General features: G+C 43.1%; 1 protein-coding gene across 1 annotated transcript; it reads left to right on the top strand.

The window, feature by feature from the left end:
- Window positions 1–666: 666 nt before the first annotated feature.
- Window positions 667–23,770, top strand: MRPS18A (mitochondrial ribosomal protein S18A). Its single transcript, XM_057389737.1, has 6 exons — window positions 667–802; window positions 972–1,003; window positions 4,449–4,553; window positions 13,865–13,988; window positions 14,793–14,859; window positions 23,513–23,770. The coding sequence occupies exons 1-6, from the start codon at window positions 703–705 to the stop codon at window positions 23,655–23,657; spliced, it is 573 nt and encodes a 190-aa protein (XP_057245720.1). The 5' UTR covers window positions 667–702; the 3' UTR covers window positions 23,658–23,770.
- Window positions 23,771–24,870: the final 1,100 nt, after the last annotated feature.

Consider the following 24,870-nt stretch of genomic DNA (forward strand, 5'->3'; position numbering starts at 1 on the left):
GTCCTACGAGGAATGGCTGAGGGAGCTGAGGCTATTTAGCCTGGAGAAAAGGAGACTTGGGGTGACCTTACTGTTCTCTACAACTCCCCTAAAGGACGCTGTAGCCAGGTGGGGCTCGGCCTCTGCTCCCAGGCAACCAGCAACAGGACAACAAGACACAGCCTCAGACTGCACCTGAGAGGTTTAGGCTGGACATTAGAAGGAAGCTCTCCACAGGAAGGGTGATTGGACATTGAAATGGCCAGTCCAGGGAGGTGATGGAGTCATGGCGTTCAAGGAAAGATTGCACATGTCACTGAGTGCCATGGTCTAGTGCCCATGGTGATGTTCGGTCATGGGCTGGACTCRATGACCTCACAGGTCCTTCCCAACCTAGCTGAATCTGTGATCTCAAGCTGATACAACCTCCAAAAAATCCCATCCCCCAAGCCTCCAAACCCCCAAACAAACCAACGAAACAAACAAACAAAAAAAAACCACCCAAGAAAACTGAACATCGGTACCAACCAAAATAAACTTAAAAGAAGAAAAAGAAAACAATGAGGAGGACCAGCCTGCGAAGAAGACACTCAGYAGTGTAACAGGCCCCTCCCTGCCTGTTCTGCCCCTCGGGTGCCGGGGAGACGCGCCCCGAAATGGCGGCGGCAGCACCGCCCCCCCGCGGCGGAAGTGGCGTCACGGCAGCGTGACGGCCCCGGCAAGATGGCGGCGCCCAGCTTGCTGTATGGGGGACTGCGGCGGATCCTGTCCGGGCTCCTGGGCAGCGGCTGGGCCGCGCCGCCCGCCCGAGCCCTCCGCCAGGGTGAGTCGGGAGGAGCCCCGCACTGCTTCGCGTTCCCTTGCCTCGCCGCTGGCGCGGAGAGATGGTTGCGGTCGCTGTAGTTCGCCCTCTCCCCCCGCCCCTCAAAATTCCGCTTTTTTCAGACTGCGTGAGTCTCATTCTGGCTTCCCGTCTCTTTTTTCTTTTGCAGTCGTGGAGGTGACTGAAGGCAACACGACCACAGTAAGTCCCTATACCCCTTTTCYTTGGTAGCTGCCTTTGCCGCGGGTTCTCCCTCCTTTGGCCTCTAGCCATGTGTGTGTCCGTGCCCACCCCACAACCAAGTAAAAGAAAAATAAGGGACACTTTTCTGCTTGAAACACCTCTCAGAGTGTGAGGGCAGAGCCAAGGTAGGAGTTTGTTGCGAGTGCAGGTGAGCAGTGRAGGGTTTGGCTGCTGAAGAACCGGATCATTACCTTGTTGCTGGTGACAGGTGCYTGCAGACAGAGCCACTCACAAGCCCCTCGCCTGGTTTACAGGTGGAATCCCTGACCAGAGGCATTCAGGATCCGAAATACTAGAGGCCATTCTTCAGACGGTTAATTTTTTAAACTGGTGACATTTCGGTTTGTCYTGACTGTGGACAGGCACAAGGGAGGTTTGCCAGTCACTTCAACCTGTGTGATGTGGCGTTGCAGGATGTGTTCATACCTTGTTCATCTCTTGCCTTTGATCTGTGTTGTGTTTGTTAAATACAGTCTGTGCCATACTGACTTCAGGTGATACAAATCTGCTATCATATAATACACGTGGAAAAAAAATCAGGAAAAGGAGTCTTTTCAAAGGAAGACCTTAAATACTAAAGGAAAAAAGCTCCTGAAAATAAAACAGAATTTCTGAAGTAACTGATAAAGAGAAGCATATTGTCAGCCACAGTTTAAGACAGGAAGCAAAAGATTAAACCAGTAGCATTAGAATTTTACCTAGTTAGCACCATTTTATCTGTTGTACTTTTATCAAGAGAGTTGTCATTTTTTAGAAGAAGCACTGATATTGCTGAAGGATGAAGGAGTTTGCATTATTTTGCTCACATTGCATATGCCAGTAGCAATATATGCATTGGCTGGAGAGAGGTAACACACATATTTTGAAATACATAAATAAGATGGGGAGAATGGAAGAGGAATTTGGGAAAAGCTAGAAGACAGTGCACCTAAATGGTAATCTATTTATACATAAATAATAATAAGGGGATGGGCTTTTTTTACTTGCCAATGAAAAAAAAAAAAAAACTGGTTGTTCATGCCTTTGAAAGCCTAAGTATTTTTGTCAGAAATCTGTTTTGTTGAGAGTTTTGTTGTATTTGTATTAGTGGATGTTGTCCTGTTTGAAACCTGCATTGAACAGATTGCTTGCTGTATTTGATATAATGTATCYAATCTATATGGCAGTTAGGAAGCTGTCATAAGACTGTGAACAAGAAGTAAGTTTGAGCTGTGACAGTCGGTACAATAGAAAGCATCTATTTCTTGCCTTCAAGTACCAGACTACTAATATTTGACCAGAAACCTGAAGAGAAGACTTGCAAGTGTGACATGAAGTTGTTTYAACCAAAACAAGAGGGGAGTGTGCGCATCAACAAAACACACTGAGTGGATTGCTGTCTTTGGCACTCAGTCCATTTCAAAGGGGATGTAAATTACAATCTCAAAATTCCAAAACATTAACTGAGGCTTGAACTAAAAGAGTAAATATTACATTAGCAGGGTTCTTTATGAAAATAACTCTTTCTGGACATCTTGATATATTGGCTGTGTAATATGCTAGCATCAGTCTGGAATCCATCAGTACCCCTAGATGAGGAGACTGTTGTCAAAAATGGTGTAAATTGAGAAACGAAAGAGCTGACATGTTTCTCAGTGTATCCATTGGTCACTGCATTTATCCTGACAATTCTGCATCAGTCTTCCCTGAATCCATCTTCCTCTGCTCATCTTTGTGTGTCCTTGTTTTCAGTCAGTATTGAAGGAAGCGTTTGATGTGAACYRGATGAATGAATCCCAGAAAAATACRGATTGCATCAGCATACTGAGAATGTAGAGCCCCTACAATCCCTCTTAGTTGTTTAACAGAAAAATAGCAACAGGGTGGATTAACAGTATAGAAGTCCTCAGCAGTTGGGGAATAAGTGCCAAAACCTGTATAATGAATTTTATCTCAAGAAAAATTGATGTTGACACAGCATTCTGAATCTTTTTATTTCCAAGATGCAATTACAGTCAAAGTACAGTCTGAAGCCAGACTGGCAAGAATCAAGACCAGATATACCAGTTTCCCTGAAAATAGCTTCATTGATTAATAGAAAATTAGATATAGCCTGCATCTTATGTTCATAGTTAAGTACTTGTTTTTGTAAAACTGGCTGTTTATTTGCGGGGGGAAGAATCTTACTTAAAAATTTACAATTCTGTCTCTTTGAGGTACTGAGATGCTTAAACTATGAGTAACTTACCTGTTTCCATTTTATCATCAAAAATGGAGAAATTCGGAATATTAAATACTTCTGCAACTTCAGCTGGATGCCAGCTTCCCATGCACATTTACAGGAAATTCCATGCTTTTCTCTTCACAGGTTATCAGCACAGAACCYGATGGTTTCTTAAAAGTAACCTTGCATTCCACCCAGGGTTCCTTTTCAAATTCTCTGGTACTTGCGCYCTTTGAGGCTGGCAGCTGGTGTTCAGAATCTGGTTTTAATCCTAATTTGACTAGAGGAAACTCCAAAATATCTTGGAGAAAAAAACTGGTTTTGTTTTATTGTCTCTTCGGTTAATTTGGGTACAATTTGAGATAGCTCTTGCTTCTATTAGTAAGTCCTCAAAAAAAAAAAAAAAAGACACGTGCACATGTAGACATGTAGATAGACTACATATTTCTAACACATCTACATTTAGGAAACAATTTGTCAAGGTTTTCCTTTACATACCTCCTACATATCTTTGCATGTTACTTGTGAGAAAACTTGAGTATTAAATGYCATCACTTTGTAGTGATGTGGAAAAGATCATTTTATAATCTCATAAAAGAATTGTTCAGAGAATTAAATGGGATAAAATACTGGTATTATAAAAGAAAACTGCACGCCCCACAGATATATCCTAACAATCTTTTCTTACATTTAAATTTTGCTCARAATTTTCCCTGCTGATTTATAATTCAGCAAACCCCTACATGTTTTCAACTGCAACATGAATCTGCTATTCTGTGGTATTCTCATATTCACAACAAAAAGTTACTTTAAAGCGTTTGACTAAGGGGCCACTGCAGTTTCAAGGCATGGAGGTTCAAAAGAGTACTGCAATAAATGGAATTCAGGTAAATATGAGAACTTCACACTGACTATCAACTAGTTTACATTTGGTAAAACATGTGCAAGAATTTGCCGAAGGGTTTTTTATGCCATTTGAATTTGTCCTTCCCATAGTCTGTGGCATAAACATACCAAAGGGTTTAGTATATTTGTATAAAAGTGAGTTGGATAATGCAGATACTGTTCCCCTTACACCTGCACAGAACTGGTCAAYGTATTATGGACTTGATGAAAAGTATTAACTCACAGGTTGAGTCCCAGGTGCAGGTAGATCTTTAAACTATGCCTTATCATTATATCCTTCTAATTTTTTCCTAGATTGAAGGGAGAATTATAGAGGAAGCTGAAGCACCACCTCCTCCAAACCCCTCTGGCCAGTGTCCCATCTGTCGCTGGAATCTGAAGTATAAGTACAATTACGTGGTAAGTTTAATGGAGGAGAGTTCCCCCTTCCTCATCGCCAGACAAGTATTGCTCTCATATCTACAAACCCTGCAATCTGCCCCTCTCATCATTTCCTGGGAGTAGTAAAGATGATTAACTCCAGCTCTACTTCTCTTGGGTACAGCAAGCCCATCCTCCAAGCCCATCCTTCATAGTAATTGTTTGCCTTGCCTGGTTGTGTTCTGGGGAAAAAGATGAGCTTGTATCAAATAGGAGATTTGGAATTACTGATGTGGCCATCTGATCTGAAAAGGCCCTATATCTGTTCTGTACCCAGCTGCCTTTCACCATTGTGCTTCCCTGAGAATCAAACTGGAACGCAGCATTTAGTCAGTGGGTATAGGCCTAACTCCAGAGAGGCCAGAAGACTTAGCTAGATCAATTACATGACTTCAAGCACTATGATTTCTCAYGGGTCATTGTCAACTAAGTTAATAACTGTTACATAGAGCTTTTAAAACTCTTAATGAGTATGAGGGAGAGCATACATTTTTACTTATCTTGCAACCAAATGAACAGGTTATTCAAGCATTTTGCAGAAAATGCTAATGAGAAGTTTTTTAACAAATGAGGGGGTAACTAACACTAAGCCCAAAATATGGGAAGGAAATCCTGTAGAGCTKTAAAACAAGAGCTCAACAGTCACAAGCACTTTAGAATGAGAAGCGTGAGATAGCAGATGCAGAATGTAGCTTTGCGAGAGGTCATTCAAACACAGAGTTTACAAAAGGACTAAGTTCCCTCCTTGCAAGCTCAAAAACCAGCACTGGAATTAGAAAAGAAGAAAACCAGACAGGAACATGCTGTTACTAAGATAAGGCAACAGAAAGCTCAGAATAAGCTAATGTCAATAGGATTAGAGAGGGAGATACAAATGCATTGAAGAAAAAGAAATATTTGTGAGAAAGTCCATTAATGAGAGGAGAAGGGGACTGAAAGCCACATTRGTTGCAAAATGACTAAGCTGCTTGTGTGTAGTCCTAGTACACACACTAAGGAAAAAAWATGTTTTAATATCTGTGTAGCGATGGCAAGCTTGCAAACATGAAACAACGGGAAAAAACAGATGTAGAAATAACTTAAGCATTGAACTAGGTACAGACCAGCAGGCTTGTATTGCATGTTGCCTTCAGATCCTGAAGGAATTAGCTAACAGATCTATTACTTCACTCCCACGATTTTTTTAAAGCATGAAAAAAATCCTAGGGAATCACCAAATGGTTTGAAAACAGCAAGCAAAATACTAAGTAGATGAGAGAGGAAGGTGAATGATGGTAATGATTACCAGCTGATAAATAAAACACTGCAAATTCCAAGTRAAAGGGTATTCGCTAAGAGTAAAAGCAAACAACCTGTTGGATAGGACTAGTTAAGACTCATGAATTATGAAGGAGTACAGCAATAGTATGAGACAAAATACTTGCAGTTACTCTAGACAGGTGAAACAACAGATGTGAGGTGTAAATGAAATATGTTTACTATTTTTCAAAGCCTGTGTTGCAAAAATTGAGGCATTTAGAATCTGACTGTTGCCAGTGATTCTGGCTTGGGCTTACAATATTAAACAGTGAAGTAAGTTCAGGGCAGGGGAGTGTTTAGTGTTTTCTGGTGTGGTTTCTCAGCAATATAGGAAACCTTGAAATACAATGAATTTGCAGATTATAAATAATATAATCTATATATAATATGAACAATATATTATATTTATAATAATTTAGGTGAAATGACRAATTCCATTAAGGTTTGTAAAGCACTACAGAACCGGATCACATCTGTTTTGTGTTGCCCATGTTCGAACRCAGGCATTCCTTCCAATACTTTTTCATGGTTACTGAATTGTGTTGTGATCCAAACCAACTTACTCTGGAAAATACTTTCTTAAGGTTCATATCATTTTATGTAACTTTTAAATGCAAGAAGTAAACAGCATCATTAAACTGGGTAATTCTAGAGATTTACAGAAAGCATTCCATGAGTCACACACACATTAACAGCCCTAGAGAAACTATAAACTGATGTTCAAGGATAAAATRAGCTATGGCAGGGGATTACATCTTGGAAAGTAATACATTGACTTACATAGTTTCTAATGCCCGGTGTGGCAGAAGAATCCACAGAGTAACTGGAGAGATAATAGTGCCATCAAGAACGAAAGAAGTTTTAGGCAATGTGATTCTGTAGATTTTTGAGTTCCAGGGTTAGAAATTGGTCACAACAGACAATGTGAAACRTGAGTTTTACATGTGTTTATAGAGTGAACTTRTCTCGGTTTGAGACAATGTTTTTCAGAGAAAAACTTTACAGAGTAAATGTTTCCTCTGAAGTGAAAAACATTGATAATTTTTTCCCACCAATATAAAACAGATGTTTGGGCAAAAGTGAAGAGAGAAAAAAAGTAGTAGTTTATTAACGAAACAAGGTGCCCACAGGACACAGATAAAAAGGAATGTTAGATATTTAAAGGACCAGGAACGCACACTGCTCCCTCCCCCCACAGCTGCTTCCCCACATGATGCGGAGAAAAGATGGTGTGGCTCCTGTCCCAGGGAAAAAAGAAACAAAAGAAAAAAAAAAAAAAAAGAGTCCATGCGGCCACTTGGCAACAGTGGCAAAACCTGGAGCAGTCCTGTCCTCTCGGTGGATGAAACAGAGGGCTCGATGTGCTTTTCTGTTGCCGGCTTGGCTTCTTCCGGACTCCAGGACAAGATGGAGCTGCGCCGCTTGTCCCTGCCGGCCGCCAAATTGCTCCAGAAGAAAAATCACATGAGTCGGAGAAGCGGTGGCGGTCCAAGGAGAGTTGTTTGCCCAAGCTAACAAACACGAGCTAGCTAAACGGCAACAATGTAACTCCGCCACATGCAGTGAACTGAGGTCCAAAAGCAAACAGCTGTGTGGCAGCCCCGGCATTTAAACTGCCTGCGCTGCCCCTGCCCCTTCTCCTGGGTCACATTTAAAGACACAGGCACCTTTTGGGCTTGTATGCCCAAAATATGGGATGGAATATAGGAATACAGGATTGGCACAACATCAACCAAAGACAGAACTAAGCTACAAGTTTTCTTTCACACTTCACTTTGATTCTTACATCCTGATTTCTGCCATTCAGTAAGGAGGCAAGAGAAAACTAAATGTGAAGAGAGATTCTGCAGCTGGTCTTGAGAACCATTGCTAAGATAATTTCTAAGAAAYTGTGGTGCTGAGAGACAATAARGTTATTTCTAAGAAATTGTGGTGCTGAGAGACAACCTAGGAACATGTCCTTCTCAGCTGTCACATAGATTTTTGAATGTATGTGCATCTAATGTGCCTATATCCAGTACTCCTGGACAAAAAGATAAAGAGAACAGCGTGAATTGGTATTTTGGAATTGTAGAAGTTTTTTACCTCATATTTAGAAGCATCCCTTTGTGGGGCTGATGAAAACTAGGACAAATTTTGAGTCATASAGTAGGCCACTTCTCTGCTTTTGTAAGTCGCTTATATTTTTGAATGCTTTGTAGCAATCACAGCTTTTCGGGATTTTAAATGTTTAAGTGATTAAAAATATCCCTTTTCTGTACTAAAGCATTCTCTGCTGTTTTATTCTTTGCTGCAGAAGTGATGAGCAACAGAATCTTGAGATGCTGAAATACTGAAGTGCAGGAATTTAACTCTGGGGGCAATTAAGCAGTGGCACASTTTTCTCACTGGTGGTTAAATGTCCTAAATGTTTCTAAATTGAGACCTGCTATTTTTGTTCAAGATATAGCCTATTTCATACAGCATAACCCATAAACTGTGTTTGGAAAGAGATTGGAATAGATGATGGTTCTTTCAAGATTGATAAGCTGAGATCAGTCGGTTGCACAGAAGGAAAAGTGTGAGCTTTTTTGCTTGGGAGGCTTGTAATTGGACTGAATGAGGCACTATGAAAAGGGAAGTGTTGAATTAGCCCCTGAGGGAGCTGAGTAATATGACCTCACGGGACTTTTCCTTTTGTCATGTGCAGCTAGCACAGTCTAAAGTAGTGGCATAATGAGTTGCTCTGGCTGTCAGAGAACTAGGGGACCAGTGTCTCCAAAGTCATTAATCAACTGAACAGGCATTGTGAGTGCTAGCAGGTCATGATTCCAACCTGCCTCAGCTGTGGTGTAGRGGGCTGCAGTTGTCTTTGTCAGCTCAATCCTGAGCCTCTGCTGTGGCTCAGGATAACAGCTTAAGATATAAATTCCCACAGTTTGTGGTCTGTGTGTCTGTCTGTCCAGTGAAACTGAGATCTTGGTTGATTTCTTTTCACATCCATTGGAGATAAATTATATTGGTCATKKRRRGATGCAACTGGAATGAAAACSGCAATCCTGTTATAAAGTGCATGARAATGGTGTACAGCTCCCAGGAGTAGGGAAGAAAGGAAAAACTAGATTTGTATAACTGGAAATAATGACTGGCATGCTTGTCCGATACAGCCCGGTAGTAATTTGGCTGCACAGATAGAACTGTTCTTGCAATAAATTAATGTTTTAATGAATTATGTGTCAGTGAAGGATCCTGCTTTTCAAAGYGTCTGCAGACATTAAAATGCAGATGCCTCTGCATTTTGGTTATCATTATTCACAAGAATGTATGGTGTATAATGCTCTATTTAGCAAGTTTGTCCAGCCCTTTTAGAAGTGAAGGCTAAACTTGTTTTTCGTTTCCCCCCTTATCCACTTCAAACATCATTAGTTTGAGTAGGCTGTAAATATGTCTGTTGCTTTGGCAACAGTTCAGGAAATGAAACTGCAAGCTTTGCCTATTAGCCCTAGATTAATTCAGTCCAAGTTGTTTTCATCAAATGCTGCAGATTACAGGGGTGGGAATCTGGGTCCAGCCTCATGGGAGCTGTCCAGTGATTAAAGCAAATCCGTGGTTATGGGCTTGGCTGTCCACTAGCACAAAATGTGAATTTCATGGAACATGACGGCACCATGAGAACTTGCCAGACATATTTTTTARTTTGACCGATCCACGTACTCTCCACAGCTGCTCCATAAAGTTGGCTGTACCTGTCTGCTCTCTCCCAGTGGTAAGATACATCTGTGTGAGTACTCTGGGAGAGGCACCTGGCCTGTTAACTGTGGGGAATCTTCACAAATGGACAAACCTTTTGTCAAGTGTGCAGCATTTTAAGCCAAGCAGCATGAGTGTAAWTTGGAACTGTAGCAGCTGGGACATGACTGATGATTTCAGTGAAGAGATGACTGCCACACCAGGGTGTTGGTCAGTTGGTGACAGTGTTGGTCAGAGATGATAACAGAGACAGATTTTCTTGATTTTTTTTTTCCCACAGGGAGGAAAAAAAGAGATTATCTCCATTTTCTTCCCACCACCCATCTTTGCATGGAAACACTTGATAACAAGCCTGTGACTCCATGAGGTGTGGTGGTAATATGAGAAATCACTTAGACCACACACACACCCTTCACAARAGTGTGTGGCCTACTTAGACTTTCATGGCTGCAAAGACTGGAACTGCCTCAAACTTGCCATCAGCTCTCTTTTTTCCTCTTCTCCTCAGAGTAAAGCAGCAGGCTAGTTGCAAAGAGAACCTTGCAGGTTTTTCTCTTTCTAGGCACTGGGAGCTAAACAGCCYTTTTTGACTTAGGGAAGTGGTATGTGCTAAATGGTAAATTGAGCTGTTGGTGATTTGAAGATCCAGACAGCTAAACAAGAGGAAAACAGAGAAAGGAGTCTTACTCTGGTTTCCTGATTCCAATCCATTATTATTTCGGGAGTGGTCAAAAGTCAGYGCCTTTGAACTGTTTGGCTGGCCTCCATCCAGTTTCTGCCAGTGCAGCTGGCACCATCTGGTCCCTTGGTTACTGTTCCCCTGGGCAAGGCCATGTTTTAGCTGAGCTGAGGGACACTTCACTTYCCTTTTAACCATCCACAGCCTCCCAGGAGTGTGCTGCAAGTTGGTCAGCTGGGCTTTTCTCGTTCTTTGGATACAGTGAAGAACATTGCTCTTTTGGGTGCCTGAAAAGTCATTTCATGTCAGCGAGACATTTAACTCAGTGTCTAAAAATCAGTGAGCCTACATGATAGACCATATTTTCAAAGGAGCTGGAGCTGAAAATCAGTCTGAACAGGTTCACTGTAGACAAGTGGACATAGAAAGAAAATTGGATAAGGGAAGAGGGAAATTGTGTGTCATGACATTAGTGAGGGTGGTATTGAGTGGGAGTGGCAGGTGAGAAGAAAAAAACAAACCACAAAACTGCAAACAAATAAAAACCCTCTATAACATTTGTAACTAGCACTTTGTCCCAGGTGACTGGAATCTATTTTTAAAGAGGATAGAARGGAGGACCCTGAGAACTGCTCATGTCAACCCCATCTCTGTGCGTAGGAAGATCACGAACATCCTCCTAGAAGCTGGGCAAAGGCACACGGGTGATGGAGGTGATTCAAGACAACCAGCAAAGCTTCACCAAGGGCAAGTCCTGCCTGACCAACCAAGTGGCCTTCTGTGATGGATTGACTCCATCAGTGGACAAGGGAAGGGCTTCAGAAATTATTTGTCTGAACTTCTTTGTCTGAACACTGTAAAGTCTTTGACAMAGTCCTCAAACTACCTTTCTCTCTAAATTGGAGAGAGATAGTCTCAATGGCTGGACTGTTAGATGGATTAGGAATTGGTTGGATCCAGTCACATCCAGAGAGTAGTGGTCAACTGCTCAGAGTCTGACAGACATCAGTGRCAAGTGTTGTACCTCAGGGGTCCTTACTGGGACCAGTTCTATTTAATACTTTCATTAATGACATAGACAGAGTAGATTGAGTGCACCCTCAGCAAGTTTGCAGAAAATACACGTGAAGAGCACGACGCCATCCAGAGGAACCTGGACAAGTTCAGGAAGTGGGCCCATGGGAATTTTATGCAGTTCAACAAGAACCTGTACAAGGTGCTGCACCTGGGTCAAAGCAACCTGGAGTATCAAGACARGCTGTGGCTGAACAGATCAAGAGCAGCCCTAGAAAGAAGGACTTGGGRGTGGTGGTGGATGAGAGACTGGACATGAACCAGCCATGTGCACTCACAGCCCAGAAACCCAGCTGTATCCTCGGCTTCATCAAACAGTTTTTGATAGAGTTTGCTGAAGCCAGCAGTGTGAGGGAGAGTATTCTGCCCTTCTGCTCTGCTCTGRTGYGACCCCACCTGGAGTGWTGCATCCAGCTCTGGGGTTCCCATCAGAGGAAGRTGTTGGACCTGTTGGAGATAGTCTAGAGCAGGAGTATTAACATGTTTAAAAGACTGGAGCACCTTTCTTACAAGGAAAGGTTGAGAGAATTGGGATTGTTCATCCCAGAGAAGAGAAGGTTTGAGGATGACCTAGTGGCAGCCTTCCAATACCTGAAGGGAGCCTACAAGAAAGWTGGAGTGAGTCCATTTACAAGRACATATACTGASAGTACAAGGGAGGTTARCTTTAAAATGACAGAGAAAAGGTYTAAATTAGGTATTGGAAAGAAATTCTTTACTGTGAGGATGGTGAAACACTGGAACAGGTTGCCCAGAGAAGTTCTGGTTGCCCCATCCCTTGAAGTGTTCAAGGCCAGGCTGGATGGGGCTTTGAGCAACCTGGTTTASTGGAAGGTGTCCATGCCTATAGCAGGGGAGTTGGAACTCAATGATCTTTAAGGTCTCTTTCAACTCAAAACATTCTACAATTCTGTGACAACATCTGTCAGATTTGRTCATTATCAGAAGGGATCCTAAATTCCAACAGTCCCCTTGACAGCTGAGCGAGTCTTGTGTAATGGGGGTGATGAATAATTCCTACTTAGCTAGATTTCTGAATACTCATGTTCACTCATGATTGTTTGCTTTTGCAAGGGCAGTAAATGAAAGTGAATGCTCCAGGGAGCTCTTTGTRAAAGAGCAAAGATGGGGGGTAGGAGCAGGTCTGTGACTCTGTGAACAGGCAGTCAGGGTCACCCAACATGAAAAGCAACAAATACTCTTTGTTCTTGCCTGTTGCCCTGGCTTGGATGGTGCAAAGTTCCTCATTTTAATGGTGCTGTGCCTCATTTTAACTCGCTCTGTCCAGGCACTCACTGGCAGGTCCCCTCAGCCTGCAGGCAGCCACTGCATGGTCCTGCTGCCTCAACTATGAGCATACTTACAAAAGCCATGGAGAAGAGCCATGGAGAAGCAGACTTTTCACCAGCAACAAGTCTGTCAACTTGGAAGGGGAAAAAACAAGCACAAAGTCTCTGGAGGGCCTTCGGGCCAACTTATGCTGATGTCAGAATGTCAAGGATGCCTGTCTTTATTGGCCTGAGGGGTGTCTTTGCAGTGGTGCTGTGTGTGGAAATGGAGASCATGAATCTGAATCCTGAGCTGTTGTACTGGATGCAGTTAATGGGACACTCGTGCAACAGCTGTTGCTGCTGTGTTTAAAAATTTATCATTCCAGCCCTGTGATACTATCTGATCCTAGAGATCCCTTTAATTTTGTTTTTATTAAGAGTGCTGCTTTACATCTCTAGAGCTTTTAATTGTAAAGGTCAGCAGCAGYGTAGTCTAAATGGTTCTTGAATCACAGACGAGCACTCAGCATGCTTCAAGTGTTCCTTGCATCCACTGTGACTGTCACAGCCCCACCTAATGTACACACAACTGAAGGACCGAATGCAGCAATTCATCCTGTTAGTCCTTACTCATCAGCACATATTATTTTCTTACATAAAGCTACCTCATGCAAGATCTTGGACCATTTTCCTGCTCTCCACCCCTCCAGAGAGACATGAGAGAAGCTCCACCATGGGAAACTGGATAAAAGTTTGAGGAGTAGATAGCAAAGAACAGTCCTGCTCTCAGGGAGCGAGGGGGGGGTCAGAGGTGATCTAGCATATCTGTGACCTTTAGGATAGCAGCTGTGATGGCATTTTAAGTTGTGTAAACAATATCCATCTGTAAGTCTTGTGTAACTGCCTGAGTACCTAGGACACATTATCTTAGCAAGAATCTTGGAGCAAGTAGTGAAACAGTGAAGGAGCAGGGATTGCAGCTGACATCATGTGTTTACACTAGTGAAGTCAGGGGAAGACTCAAACCATCTGAGTGACCTTACTGAGCTAAACTGGCAGACAGTGACAGCAAGCAAAAGCCACTTGTTGCCAAGCTGCAGACTAAGTGTGTAGGAAGAAATCATTGTTTTGTTTTACATTATTTTGAGTTCTGTGCACAACACAAGGCTCAGCACAACACCTGCAGTCAAAGCAGTTAAGGTAGCTGGAGCATTGATGGTTTTGTCTTTCTCCCTCAGGATGTCTTGCTGCTGAGTCAGTTTATCCGTTCAGATGGAGGGATGCTCCCACGAAGGATCACAGGCCTCTGCTTGGAGGAGCACAAGAAGGTTGCTGTCTGTGTGCAGATGGCTCAYCGTGCAGGTATTTAGCTCTGCCAGAGACAGCCCTTGACTGTGGGGTACCTACTGAACCCTTGAGAGGCATTTCCTGCCCAGTTGGTATAGCTCAGTGAGATGTCATTGTCCAGTCACCCAGCAAACTTGTCTTGGTCCAAGTGCTGGGACTGGGTGATGGAGCAGAGACTACTTTTCTGTTTTCTCTATGTCCTGACTCCTGCTTTGACAGCAGACATTTATCCCTGTAGATGAGACTAGTGTTGCAGAAAGATCTGGGAAGTGGCTCAGTCTCCAGTAACTAATGATTAAACACTTGCTTTTGAAATGACTTGATTTACCTAAGCTTGACCTACCCCATTAGTAACATGGAACTCTACCATCTGCCATGTGACAACTTTTTTATTTTTCCCTGGGAGTGGGATTCAGGTTGATGCAGTTAAGAGTATTGTGCTGATCTTTATGCCTGGTATCTGAGTTGTATTCAAGTTAAATGGACTGAGAATTTTAATAGTCAGATTTTCCATCCTGGAGATGGAATCTGATTGGACATCAGTGCTCTGTGTCCTCYGAAAAAGCTTCTGCAATGAGCCCAAGTGACTGTGTCTTTGGTGTGTATTACCTCCYTAGATACAGCACAACTTCCTAGCTTCCCTAGCTGGAGTGTAGGTTCATCAGTGACTAAAGATAAAATACCCTTTCTACTGTACTTGAGCTTTTGGTGTGCTGTCCCAGTAGTGACCTGGGTTGCCTGGCTTATGAGGTGTAGTGTGGCTTCTGAACGCAACAGAAGCAAAAAGACACTGCAAAATATTTTCACATCTTTTTTCAGGTTTGTTGCCAAACCACAGGCCTCCACTTCCTGAAGGGCATATTCCCAAGAAACCCAAGCTGAACAGGTGAATAGTCTTGTCTTTCCACATTTCTCTTTTTCAGGAATAAATTGGAAGGGGAAAAGCAGTTCCTTGCAACTGTGTGAGAAATGCCTCATGCAGCAGGGTTCATAAAGAGTACTCAAAATTTTGGAAAAGATCTGTCACTATATTCCCTTGTCAGTCTTGTAAGGACAAATCGTATCTCATATAAACCGTTTATTCACAYAGGATTAAAACTGCCTCATGTTAGAGTCTGCCTGCCCTTCCTCAGCTGTGCTCATCACTTCATCACTAATAATCAAYAAGGCAGTCGCAGGAGGATGCCACAGGTGGAGTCACAGCACCACAGAATAGCWGAAGTTGGAAGAGCTCTCTAAAGATTGTCTTGTCCAAGCTCTCCACTTAAGCAGAGGGACCTAGAGCAGCTTACACAGGACTGTCCTGCCAGGTTTTGAGTATATGCAAGGATATACCACCTTCAGTTTCTCCTGAGGGCAGCTTGTTCCCAAGAACCAGCTTCATACAAAACAGTGTTCTCTTACATTCAGACAGAATTTCGTTTTTCAATTTGTGCCCTTTGCCTCTTGTCCTGTCGTTGAGCACCAGTGACTRGGAAGAGCCCACCCCTGTCTTGTTTACACCCTCCTTTTAGGTACTTACGAACATTGGTAAAACCCCCCAAACCTTGTCTCCTAGCCCCTAGTCTCTTAGCCTTTTTAGCCCCCACAGGAGGATGCCCAGGCGGGGTAGCAGCAGTGTGGCTGGGGGGAGGGTGGGCTGAGCMGCCAGCAGGGGCCCATCATAGGCCTGGTGGTACCCTCTGCCCCATCCCCATTTCCTCCAGTCAGCAATTTGCTCTCCACATGTCCTTCCTATGCAGCAGGGTCTCTTTCCCCTCCCCAACCTGAATGGCCCCTGGCCTTTGGTGGGCAAAGGGAAAGCCTGCAGCCGCCTCCTGCTCTGTGCTGGGCACTTGGAGGTGCTAATCCCCTGTTTATAACCTCACACTCTGTTTCCATGGGGATGTCAGAGCAGTGTATGAACCTCGCATTAGCAAACTGGGGTTGCTAGAGGCCACGGGGCTGTCACTGGGAGAGCTTAGACTGCAGGGCTGAGGACAGCTGAGACTYCTGAATTTCAGGTCTGACTCTACAGTAGAGATTGAGAGAGGCTCTTGGAAATGCTGGCAGGCTGCATAATGGGTATCAGTTACGATCAAATTAGAGGACACTGTGTTTGATGCAGCCCTGTAGCCATCAGATACTTCAACTGTGATAACTTCTTCCCTGTGTCTTACAAGTCTTGGGGATTCTTTAGTATCTTTGTATTATCTGGCAGCTGTAGGGTGAAGCACATTTTATCTTCTTAGCATTCACATTGCAATCCTCTGTAGCAAGTTGAGACTGGAAATGGTAAATGCAGTATCTTGCTRAAATCACACCAAGACTTCAGATCTGATGCCCTGACTCTTACAAATTGTTCTATAGACTTCTAGTGAGAACAAAGAATTAATACCTCCGGATACATTCTATATGCAAGTCAGTGTGCTACACCTCTAAATTACTTAAATTGGAGATTATTGCATTGCTATCCCCTCCCTAGACCATCCTTGTAATTCTCTTCCCAGAGAGGGAGTGTAGCAGGCATGGGGCAAGCAATTTTAAAAAAGAGAGTAGAGTGCTCTGCTGAGGATATGGAGCAGTATTGAAGTAGGCAGATTTTGGGGTCTGGGTGGAGACAAGAGAATAGGATCAAGAAATGGGATTGAAAGTTTTGGTGGTGGGGCTGAAACCAMACAAATGAGTCCCAAGAGCTAGTATATAGTGCAGAAGTACTTCAGGAGTGCTCTCCTGGTCCCTCATGATACTGTCTTCCTAGCCTGCTGGAAGGGGAAAGCGCTGTGTCTTGGAGCCTTGTGAAATCTTGGCCATTCTGTCAGAGTTGTGACTGTTCAAACCCCACCTGTACTGCCCTTGTTGCTCTCTGGAGCAGTTGCYGGCACTGCATAAGGCAGGAGTTACAAATTGCTTCCTTCCTCTAGCCTGAAGCGCACCCACATGCTGAATGACTGAAGTCATTCAACKGGTACTCACTTTGGGAATGAAGCCAGAGCTCTTATCAGAAGTTTCCCACATAAATGACTTGTCCAATCTTACCTTGTCTTTGCCTCTCTACTTGTTTCCAAAGCTTCCTGTAAGTCTGTAATGACTTGGGAAGCACTCAAGCTGGGGTGCTGCCAAATGTAAGTGACCTRACAGGGAAGAAAAGGGGCAGAATTGGGCTTGGGACTTTGGAGTAGAACAAACTGCCTTGTTCAATGCCATCAGAACATGTCATGGGTCATCCTCCAAACATATAATAGAATATCAGGGCTACTCACCTGACTTAGCTTKTTCCTTCATTGTGTTTATGTCTACTGGATTTTTAAATGCCAATTCAAGAAGRGATCAATAGGATCTAAAGAGAGCCTATTATAGTACACAATACATTACACAGTTAAGTAATGTATTTTCCAAATCTTTGAGCATCATCTCTTTTTGAGATTGCTGTATTGGCTGTTCTAGCCAACTTTACCCCTGTGCTTAGATGAGAGATAGCAGTGCCTTTCTGCATTGCTGCTATAGCCCTGATAATGCCAACAGGGAGAAACTGAGATGCTTTATAATATGCTTGGGCCCCTTGTTAAAGCTTTTCCAAGACAGAAACACAGGTAATGTAAGCAGTCTGTTGTTTGTCTCTTTACTCTGAATGGAGAAACTTTTCACTCTTGTGAAGGAAGGGCTTCTGAGAAGTCACTGTCTACTCCAGATGTTACCTCACATACTCTGTGAGAATTCCTAGYGTCTGGGAACTGCCTGCCATCTTACACTGAGCTGAAGAATGTTTTGCTGATGGTAGAGCTCTTGACATCAGACTAAGCATCAGCTGCTAGAATGGCAGGACCATGATGAAAGCCTAAGATAGCCTTAGGGACCCATTCCACTCACACCACCTGAGGCTGAAGGAGATTCATCATGGCAAGTGTGGTGTGAAGTGAGAGTCTGAGCCCAGTGCCTCTGCCATGATACAGGCCTGAGCATTGGCTTACTGCATGTAGACTTAGAGCAGCAACCCCCGCCTGGCTGAAGTCTGGCAGATTACTGCATTTGGATGAGCAATCTCTTTCATTTTTTTTTCCGATCTGGTAAAGTTCGGGTTGGGGCTCCCCTTGGCCAGGGTTCTTCCATGGCTGTGTCAGTATTTTTGAGAGCAACTCCATTTGTTTCTGAAAGAGGGACAGATGAGTCTGATGAAAAATTGATTTGTCCCTTAGACAATGTACAGGCCAGCTTCATGGGAGGAACTTTACAGCTCCTGGGTAAAGGCGCAAAGGAAATATGTAAAGGATTGAGTAGCTGCACTACTGCATACTTTTGAAAGCACAAAAAAAACCCGGCTCCTCAGCTATTTCTTTACTGCACTTGTGGCTGTTTTGGCCAGAATGTTTGGCCCATGTCACTGTCACCCTGACTAAAGTGAGCCTGCTTCAAATCCAAAGAGTCTGGTATGCGCTAGCTAACACCTAGCTGGGATTAAAAGGTATCATGCCACCATATGGAACTATCAGCAAACTGTCKTGTTTTAACAAGGGTCAGGGGTGCTGACATGCCATTGATTCAGTGTTGTGAAGTGTGGATTTATCATCCAGAACCCCTCTGCCTCTCAAGAAGGTGCTCTTCTGGTGCTTATTCTGTGATGTTTCCCAAAAAGCAGAATTCCTGCTCTGATTTCTGAACTGGTTTTATTATCTCAATTGTATGAACTTTGGACATTCCCTTCTGCATGCCCCAGATTTCTCTGCAAAGCAATAAGGATTTCCTTGCTTTGCACTGGGTCATTTGGCAGCTGGCCTTCCTCTACTCACTTCTTATCCTATTTCTACTGTTGGAATTCAAGAAGACCATAATGCTTTTAGAAGTACTGACTGCAGATCCACCTTGTACTTGGTTACACAACTGTCTAGCATGKTATGGTTCATTCAGGATGTAATGTAACACAGGAGAGGACATTGGGAACTGCAGAGGAAGGCATAACATGGAAGTGAAATGCTAAGCTTTGGGGTCCTGAGGGTGGTAGTAGATGCATAAGAATGTCTTCTGGTCAGAATTCARCTGGGGAGCATTCCACATCTCCCTCTTCTACCGGCTGCAGTTGGGACACTGTGCAGGTGACACTTGCCGTGATATTTCTCATTTCTTGGACTTAAGTTCTTTGCCTTTTTGCTTTCTGCGTAATTTGGTTTTGACAGACATAGTTCATGAATGTTACCACTTAACTGCTTTACTAGTTGTGGTTCTTTTGAACAAATGGCCATGGGATTTACCCACATCATCTATGAACTCTTGAGTCTCCTGTTCTCACCTTCTCTTTCATGTCATTTGACTGCAGAAGTTGCATATAGAAAACAAATCAAGTTTACCCTGTCAATGCAGAATTACTCCCTACAGTTCATTTTCCTCATGTTTGGCCCASTCTAGGGCTTTCACTCTTTCCAGGGGATCACTCCACGAGCAAATTTGTCTTGCAGCCAAGGATTGTTCCCCTCATCCTCAGCCTGTATTCTCCCTTTCAAAACTTCCTGCTGTTATTTCTGCATCTGTTTGTGCTCCAGCCTGGCATATTCCAATTAAGTGCTGCAGCAACAAAATATTTTCAGTAGTCCATGAGGYTGAGAAGTTCTAAGTGTCTTCACCAGCATTGTGTAGGGTGACAGATTGTTCCCATACTCCAGAGTCATATGTGTGCAGGCCAATACATGCCAGAACCATTTGGGAAACAGTCAAGCTCAGCTGTAGGTCAGACTTCTTCCTTCCATTAATGGAAACCTGCATGGAAAATTAATAGCTCAGCAGTTTTCAGCATGGAGGTTTTTGCATGGAAAATGTGTACTAACACTCTATCCAGAACAGTCCTTAAATTCAAGCCAGCATCTAGATGCTCTCTTAATGTGAATATAGCACTCATATTCTTCTGGCAGACCCAAAGTATTGGTTAAAACACTGCACTGTGAAGTTGTTCCCTTTGCAAAAGGACTAGGGGATGTCACGGGTTCCCTGACTCTGGGGTCTGTCAACAAGAGGTGCTGTAAGATTATGGAGTACTTGATTTGGAGTGCTCAGCTGCCACTCCATTTTCAGCTTCCTACTGGAAGAGCATAACTTGGCACAGATCGTATCCCAAGTCAATCCCTCCTCCATCACCTGAACTGGAGGAGTTGCTATGTGTTAAGAAAGAGGCAGGCTCCATACAAATTCCTCATGAATTACAAAGTTCTCAGTCTCTGTGAACACCTCTCATCCCTGGGAACAGAATCTGGTTTCCCTACTATCAGCACTTCACTCCAGCAGCATGTGGTTCCTCTCAGCTGCATGGAAATTGTTGTGCATAGCATGTGTATTCAAAAGCAGAGAACCAGAGCGGCTGCAGGTGAGCAAAGCCAAGAGGTGTCATGGGAAGGGATGTGGCAGGGAGGAGGCAGTCTCGCCAGCACTTTGATCGAGTGCTTCCTGCAGTCTGTAGCCCTCTGCCTTCTGCTCTTAATCCAAACAAAAGCCGTATTGAAAAAAAATTAGTGAGAGTTCAGAAGTTCAGCCTTGAACTGTACCAACATGGCCTTTGCTTGGGCTGTATACAGGACGGTGGTTTTCACATTTCCYTTACCCTGCACATGCAAGCCCTGTGCCTACTCCTAGGTCTAAAATGGCAGCCTCCAAGTGGGAAGGCCTGCCCACTGAATAGAATCCATGAAAACAGACTTCTGCATGCTACAGAGATTTTAGGCTATTACAATGACTGCAGGGGAACTAACCACAGTTGTTTCCTGCTTATATCTTGCTTTTTCCCATCAGGGAAATCCTGCCAAGGTTCCTATCACTCTATCCAAACTATTTATTTGTGCACTTGGAGTCTAGGGATTCTTGTTCTTCCTTAGGACCCTACCATGCTTAAGGGGCTAAGCAGAGCCCCAGGGTGGGTCACCAGTTCCCAAGACTGGCAGTTCTGTCCCCCTTTGCYTAGAGTGGGACTTCTGCACACTGAGGTAACAGGTTAGGGGACTGCAGACCAGTAGCATTTGACATCCACGTGAAGTGTCTGTCTTGACAACCTTCAGTTGCTTGAGAAAATTCAGACTGTCTGCCAGCGTGTGTTTGTAGGTGATTATAAAAGCTCCTCAAGACAAACCTTGTTGGATACAATGAAAAGTTAGGAGACTTGGTTAGAAAAGGGTGTGTACTACCTTACATGGATGGCAGAGTTTGCACAAAAGTCCTGTATGCTGGACTTGAAGCTCTCCTGTGTGAGTTTTGTAGATTGTTTATACTCTCAGAAAAAAACCCCAAAACTGTGAATGAGTAGGAAATGGAGTTAGTCAAAAAGGAGAAGGAACTTTGTAGACTGACCGCTCCCAGGCATCAGGCTTTTGCACTGCTGAATCAAGGTAAAAAAAAAAAAAAAAAAAAAAAAAAAAAAAAAAAAAAAAGCAGCAAACAAAATAGGACAAGTTTGAGTTTGGGACAAAGCAAGTATTAAAAGCCCTTAAAGCAAATGTGCTCCAGGAAGGGAAAGTGTCCAAATGTCTGTTTCAGCTAACAATGAAAAGCCCCAGCCTGCAGTCCCYAAAGGAAGCCAAAAGCCTGGACCAGAGGGCTGGATTAGACCTGCTCAAAAGAGAAATAACAAAAGCTTTAAAATCAGGCCATTACTAAATCCTCCTTCCTATGCAGAATTGGGGTGTGCACTTCCAGCCCCCACACAGAAACAGAGGGATTTCTTAAAAAGCCACTGTCTGTCTAAACCTGCATACAGCATTGATGTGTATCTCACATTCACACATTCACTTCTCTCCCAGTGAGATCATTTATTATCACAGGAGCACTTTCCCATAATCGTGTGGACACGTGACCAGAATTGCACTTGGCACATTGATGCAGTAAAACCATTTGGGATTTTTTTTTTCCTCCCTTGCTGTAAGTGTTGTCTTGCAATACCAAAACTTGTGCTAATGGCACTCCCCTTGCAGGAAGGGGAATATGAAAAGGACCTAGCTATGTGTCCATCTAATACCCCCTGTAGCTTCTCCCAGAGGAGCTGCTTTGCCAGATTCCAAACTGGGGACCTGTGTTTGGTCTCTCTGAACTCCCCTTCCATGTGAAATTAGAGACAGGAAAGTCTCTCCTACTTCCTGTCCCAATGCTGTTATGTAAGAGATTCCACTGATGCACTAGCATAGCATTACAGGTCAGAAGGGAGAGTTTAATGCATGCATAGGACAACAAGTAGCTGGATTTTGCTCTGTGTCATCACCCAGATCCCTTCTGCTGTTGCTTCTAGGTGTTTTAACTATCAATTCCTCAAAGCAAAAATAAAGTATTTTGAAAGTGGCTTGATTTCAAAGGTGGAAAGCTCCACATACGATTCATTTTTCAGTTTGTGCTGTTAGGGAGTAGTGAGGAAGAAAAGTGCTAAATGGGCTGCTGTTATGCAGTCTATAGCTGCCTGGCATGGCAAGCTTTCTTTGTAGTTCTCAGGAATGTGCCAAATGCCTTCAAACAAATGTATTACATGGTCTCTGTCCAAAGTTCTTAATATCTCGAATTTGCACGATGCAAATAAAAGGTAACAAAGCTTTTTGTGGGGAGGATGRCTGATTGAGGTTACATTAAGACCATGGGATTACTCAACAGAGGCATGCAAACATCGCTGGACAAAGTTTATCAGTCTGTTCCAAATTCTAATTTGTCAGAGCATTGTTTGTGCAGATTATGCTAAGGTTTTCCTTTGGATCTTTATTGTCTGAAAAGACTCCTCTTTCTCTAAGGACCTCTATTCCCCTCTCTGCTGGTAGCAAAAGATTTAAAGCCTAACAAAACTCCAGGCCACCCAGCCACAGGGTAGGATTTCCAGTAACTGATTCTGGATCTGAAATCCCCTGCCTGTTTGCGAAGCCAAGTCTAAAACTTCAAATGGTAAAAAGCAGAGGATACTTGCCAGACGCTGCTCTTAACACAGATTTGTAGTTGTGATGATAATTCCATTTTAATGCCTCGTACACTATAGGTGCTGACTTCCTGCACTAGCAAGCTGCAATAGTATTGTACAGAGAACACTAGAGCAAATTTGGACATATAAAAATACAAGACTAGGCCATAAACCCRTTCCATGTAGAAGTAATAATCAATTATCCCCCCAAAGTAAATTAATTCATTTTTAGAGGCTTTCTCACAGTATTTAGCCTTAGTAATTAGTTTACCTTATTGAGACCAGCTGTTGAAATAACATGTCTCCAAGAGGCTGGATGCATTSAGTCTTGGACTTAGGTGCAATGAAGGGATTTGGCACTACAATTTAGCTGCAGGTGGACAACTTGCCAGCAGCCTGGAGACTACACCTGATTTGTGAAACTGGAAGTCAAGCAGGTGCTTGTGGGTTCACTAGAGAGGTATCTTAGAAATTCCAAAACAAACAAAAACKCCTTTCCAGTGGTCCCTTCTGAATTGAGGGAGCTCTGCTCATGGTTATTCTGTTTATAAAGAGGCATGTTACGAGGTAAAGACTATAGTGCCTTGTTTCTGCTTCAGTTGGAGCATTTTCTCAGTGATCAGTCTCAAACTGAAATGTGTTTGTGTTGTTTTAACAGGTACCTGACCCGCTTGTCCATCAGAGCTGCAAAGCCCATTTGGAGGAGGGGCCCTAAGTGGTGCAAAAAGCCTTTTCCAGTTGGACACCCCCTGCTGAAGGATAATGTCAAATATACACAAAAGCCTCTCTGTTTAAACCACTAGTGGCCAGAACTGGTGTAGTCAGTAAGCACATGTTTTCCACTGTTCTGCTGGGTTTTTTTCAAGTTGGTCTCTATCTCAAATTTTCTTATTACAAAATTGTTCTTAGTGCTCTATGTTGTGTCCAACTGTAATCTCTTCCTCTACAAGAATACAAGAGCCATCAAAGCAAAGTTCATTGTGCAGGATGATTTGATGAAAGCAAGRGGCAAAGACTTCTGCCTCAAAGCCAGAAAGGATCTGAAGGCTTTTGTTTCTTTATATTCCACAAATGGGTTTGGAAAAGGATGTTTCATTCTTTTCCCAGCAGTGAGTGGTGTTTCCCCATTAACGTGTGTTTCAACTCGGATTTGCCTCATTTGGGCTTTTGTACCTGTGCCATAACGGGAAGAAAAATTTCTCTTGCAGCACTGTGTTTCCTCGGCAGTGATTGTTAATGACTGCTGAAATTTTTTTTTGTACTATTATCGTCTGTACTGCCCATAATTTGAAGCAGAACACCTGTGGCAGTGGCAAACAGGTATGTGTCTTACATGTCCCCTTAAAGATTYCTGGTTTGTGCCTCACTCCTCAATCTGGCAAATACACAATGTTGATATCCTTGATGACCTGGCCTGTTTGTTTTTTTTTTTTACCCTGGCAAATGCATTCTTCCATGCCAGAGATACGGTTGCTTCCTGGGGTGGTTTGGAGCTGATTGTCCATCCTGCAACTAAAAGGCAGCACGACTTCTCTCCCTATGAAGTACATATATGAATGTTCCACCTACTGACCACTGCTAATCAGGGGCCTGGTATGAAAGGCTCATAAAATTTATCATGGTCATTATTGTTTTGGCTCCATTTCTTTGGTATTTATCTGGGGGCTACAAATCAATACAGAATTTGTATGTACTATATGCGACTTAACCTTGTATTGCTTTTATCAGAATCATTTGCTAATACCGATCAGTACGGACAGGAACAAAAGGTAAAGATATTTCCTGTATTATCCAGGAAATCAAATTAGATTTAAATGGTTCTTTTTAGCCCTATTTTGTGAAATGGAAGCCCTAGATTCAGCCTGTTGAGCTGGCCAAGACCTTTTGCTTTGGGAGACAGTGCCAAGACTTCATTAACTATACTGAGATAAAATCTCTGGCTGACTATCTCTGTTTTATAAAGCTTTGAAAGCTACAGCCCTTCAGAAAGGAAAATATTTTTCTTTATTCTCATAC

This window comes from Malurus melanocephalus, unplaced genomic scaffold (assembly GCF_030028575.1).
Source record: "Malurus melanocephalus ecotype Western Australia unplaced genomic scaffold, MMel_1.1 scaffold_19, whole genome shotgun sequence".
Taxonomy (NCBI): Eukaryota; Metazoa; Chordata; class Aves; order Passeriformes; family Maluridae; genus Malurus; species Malurus melanocephalus.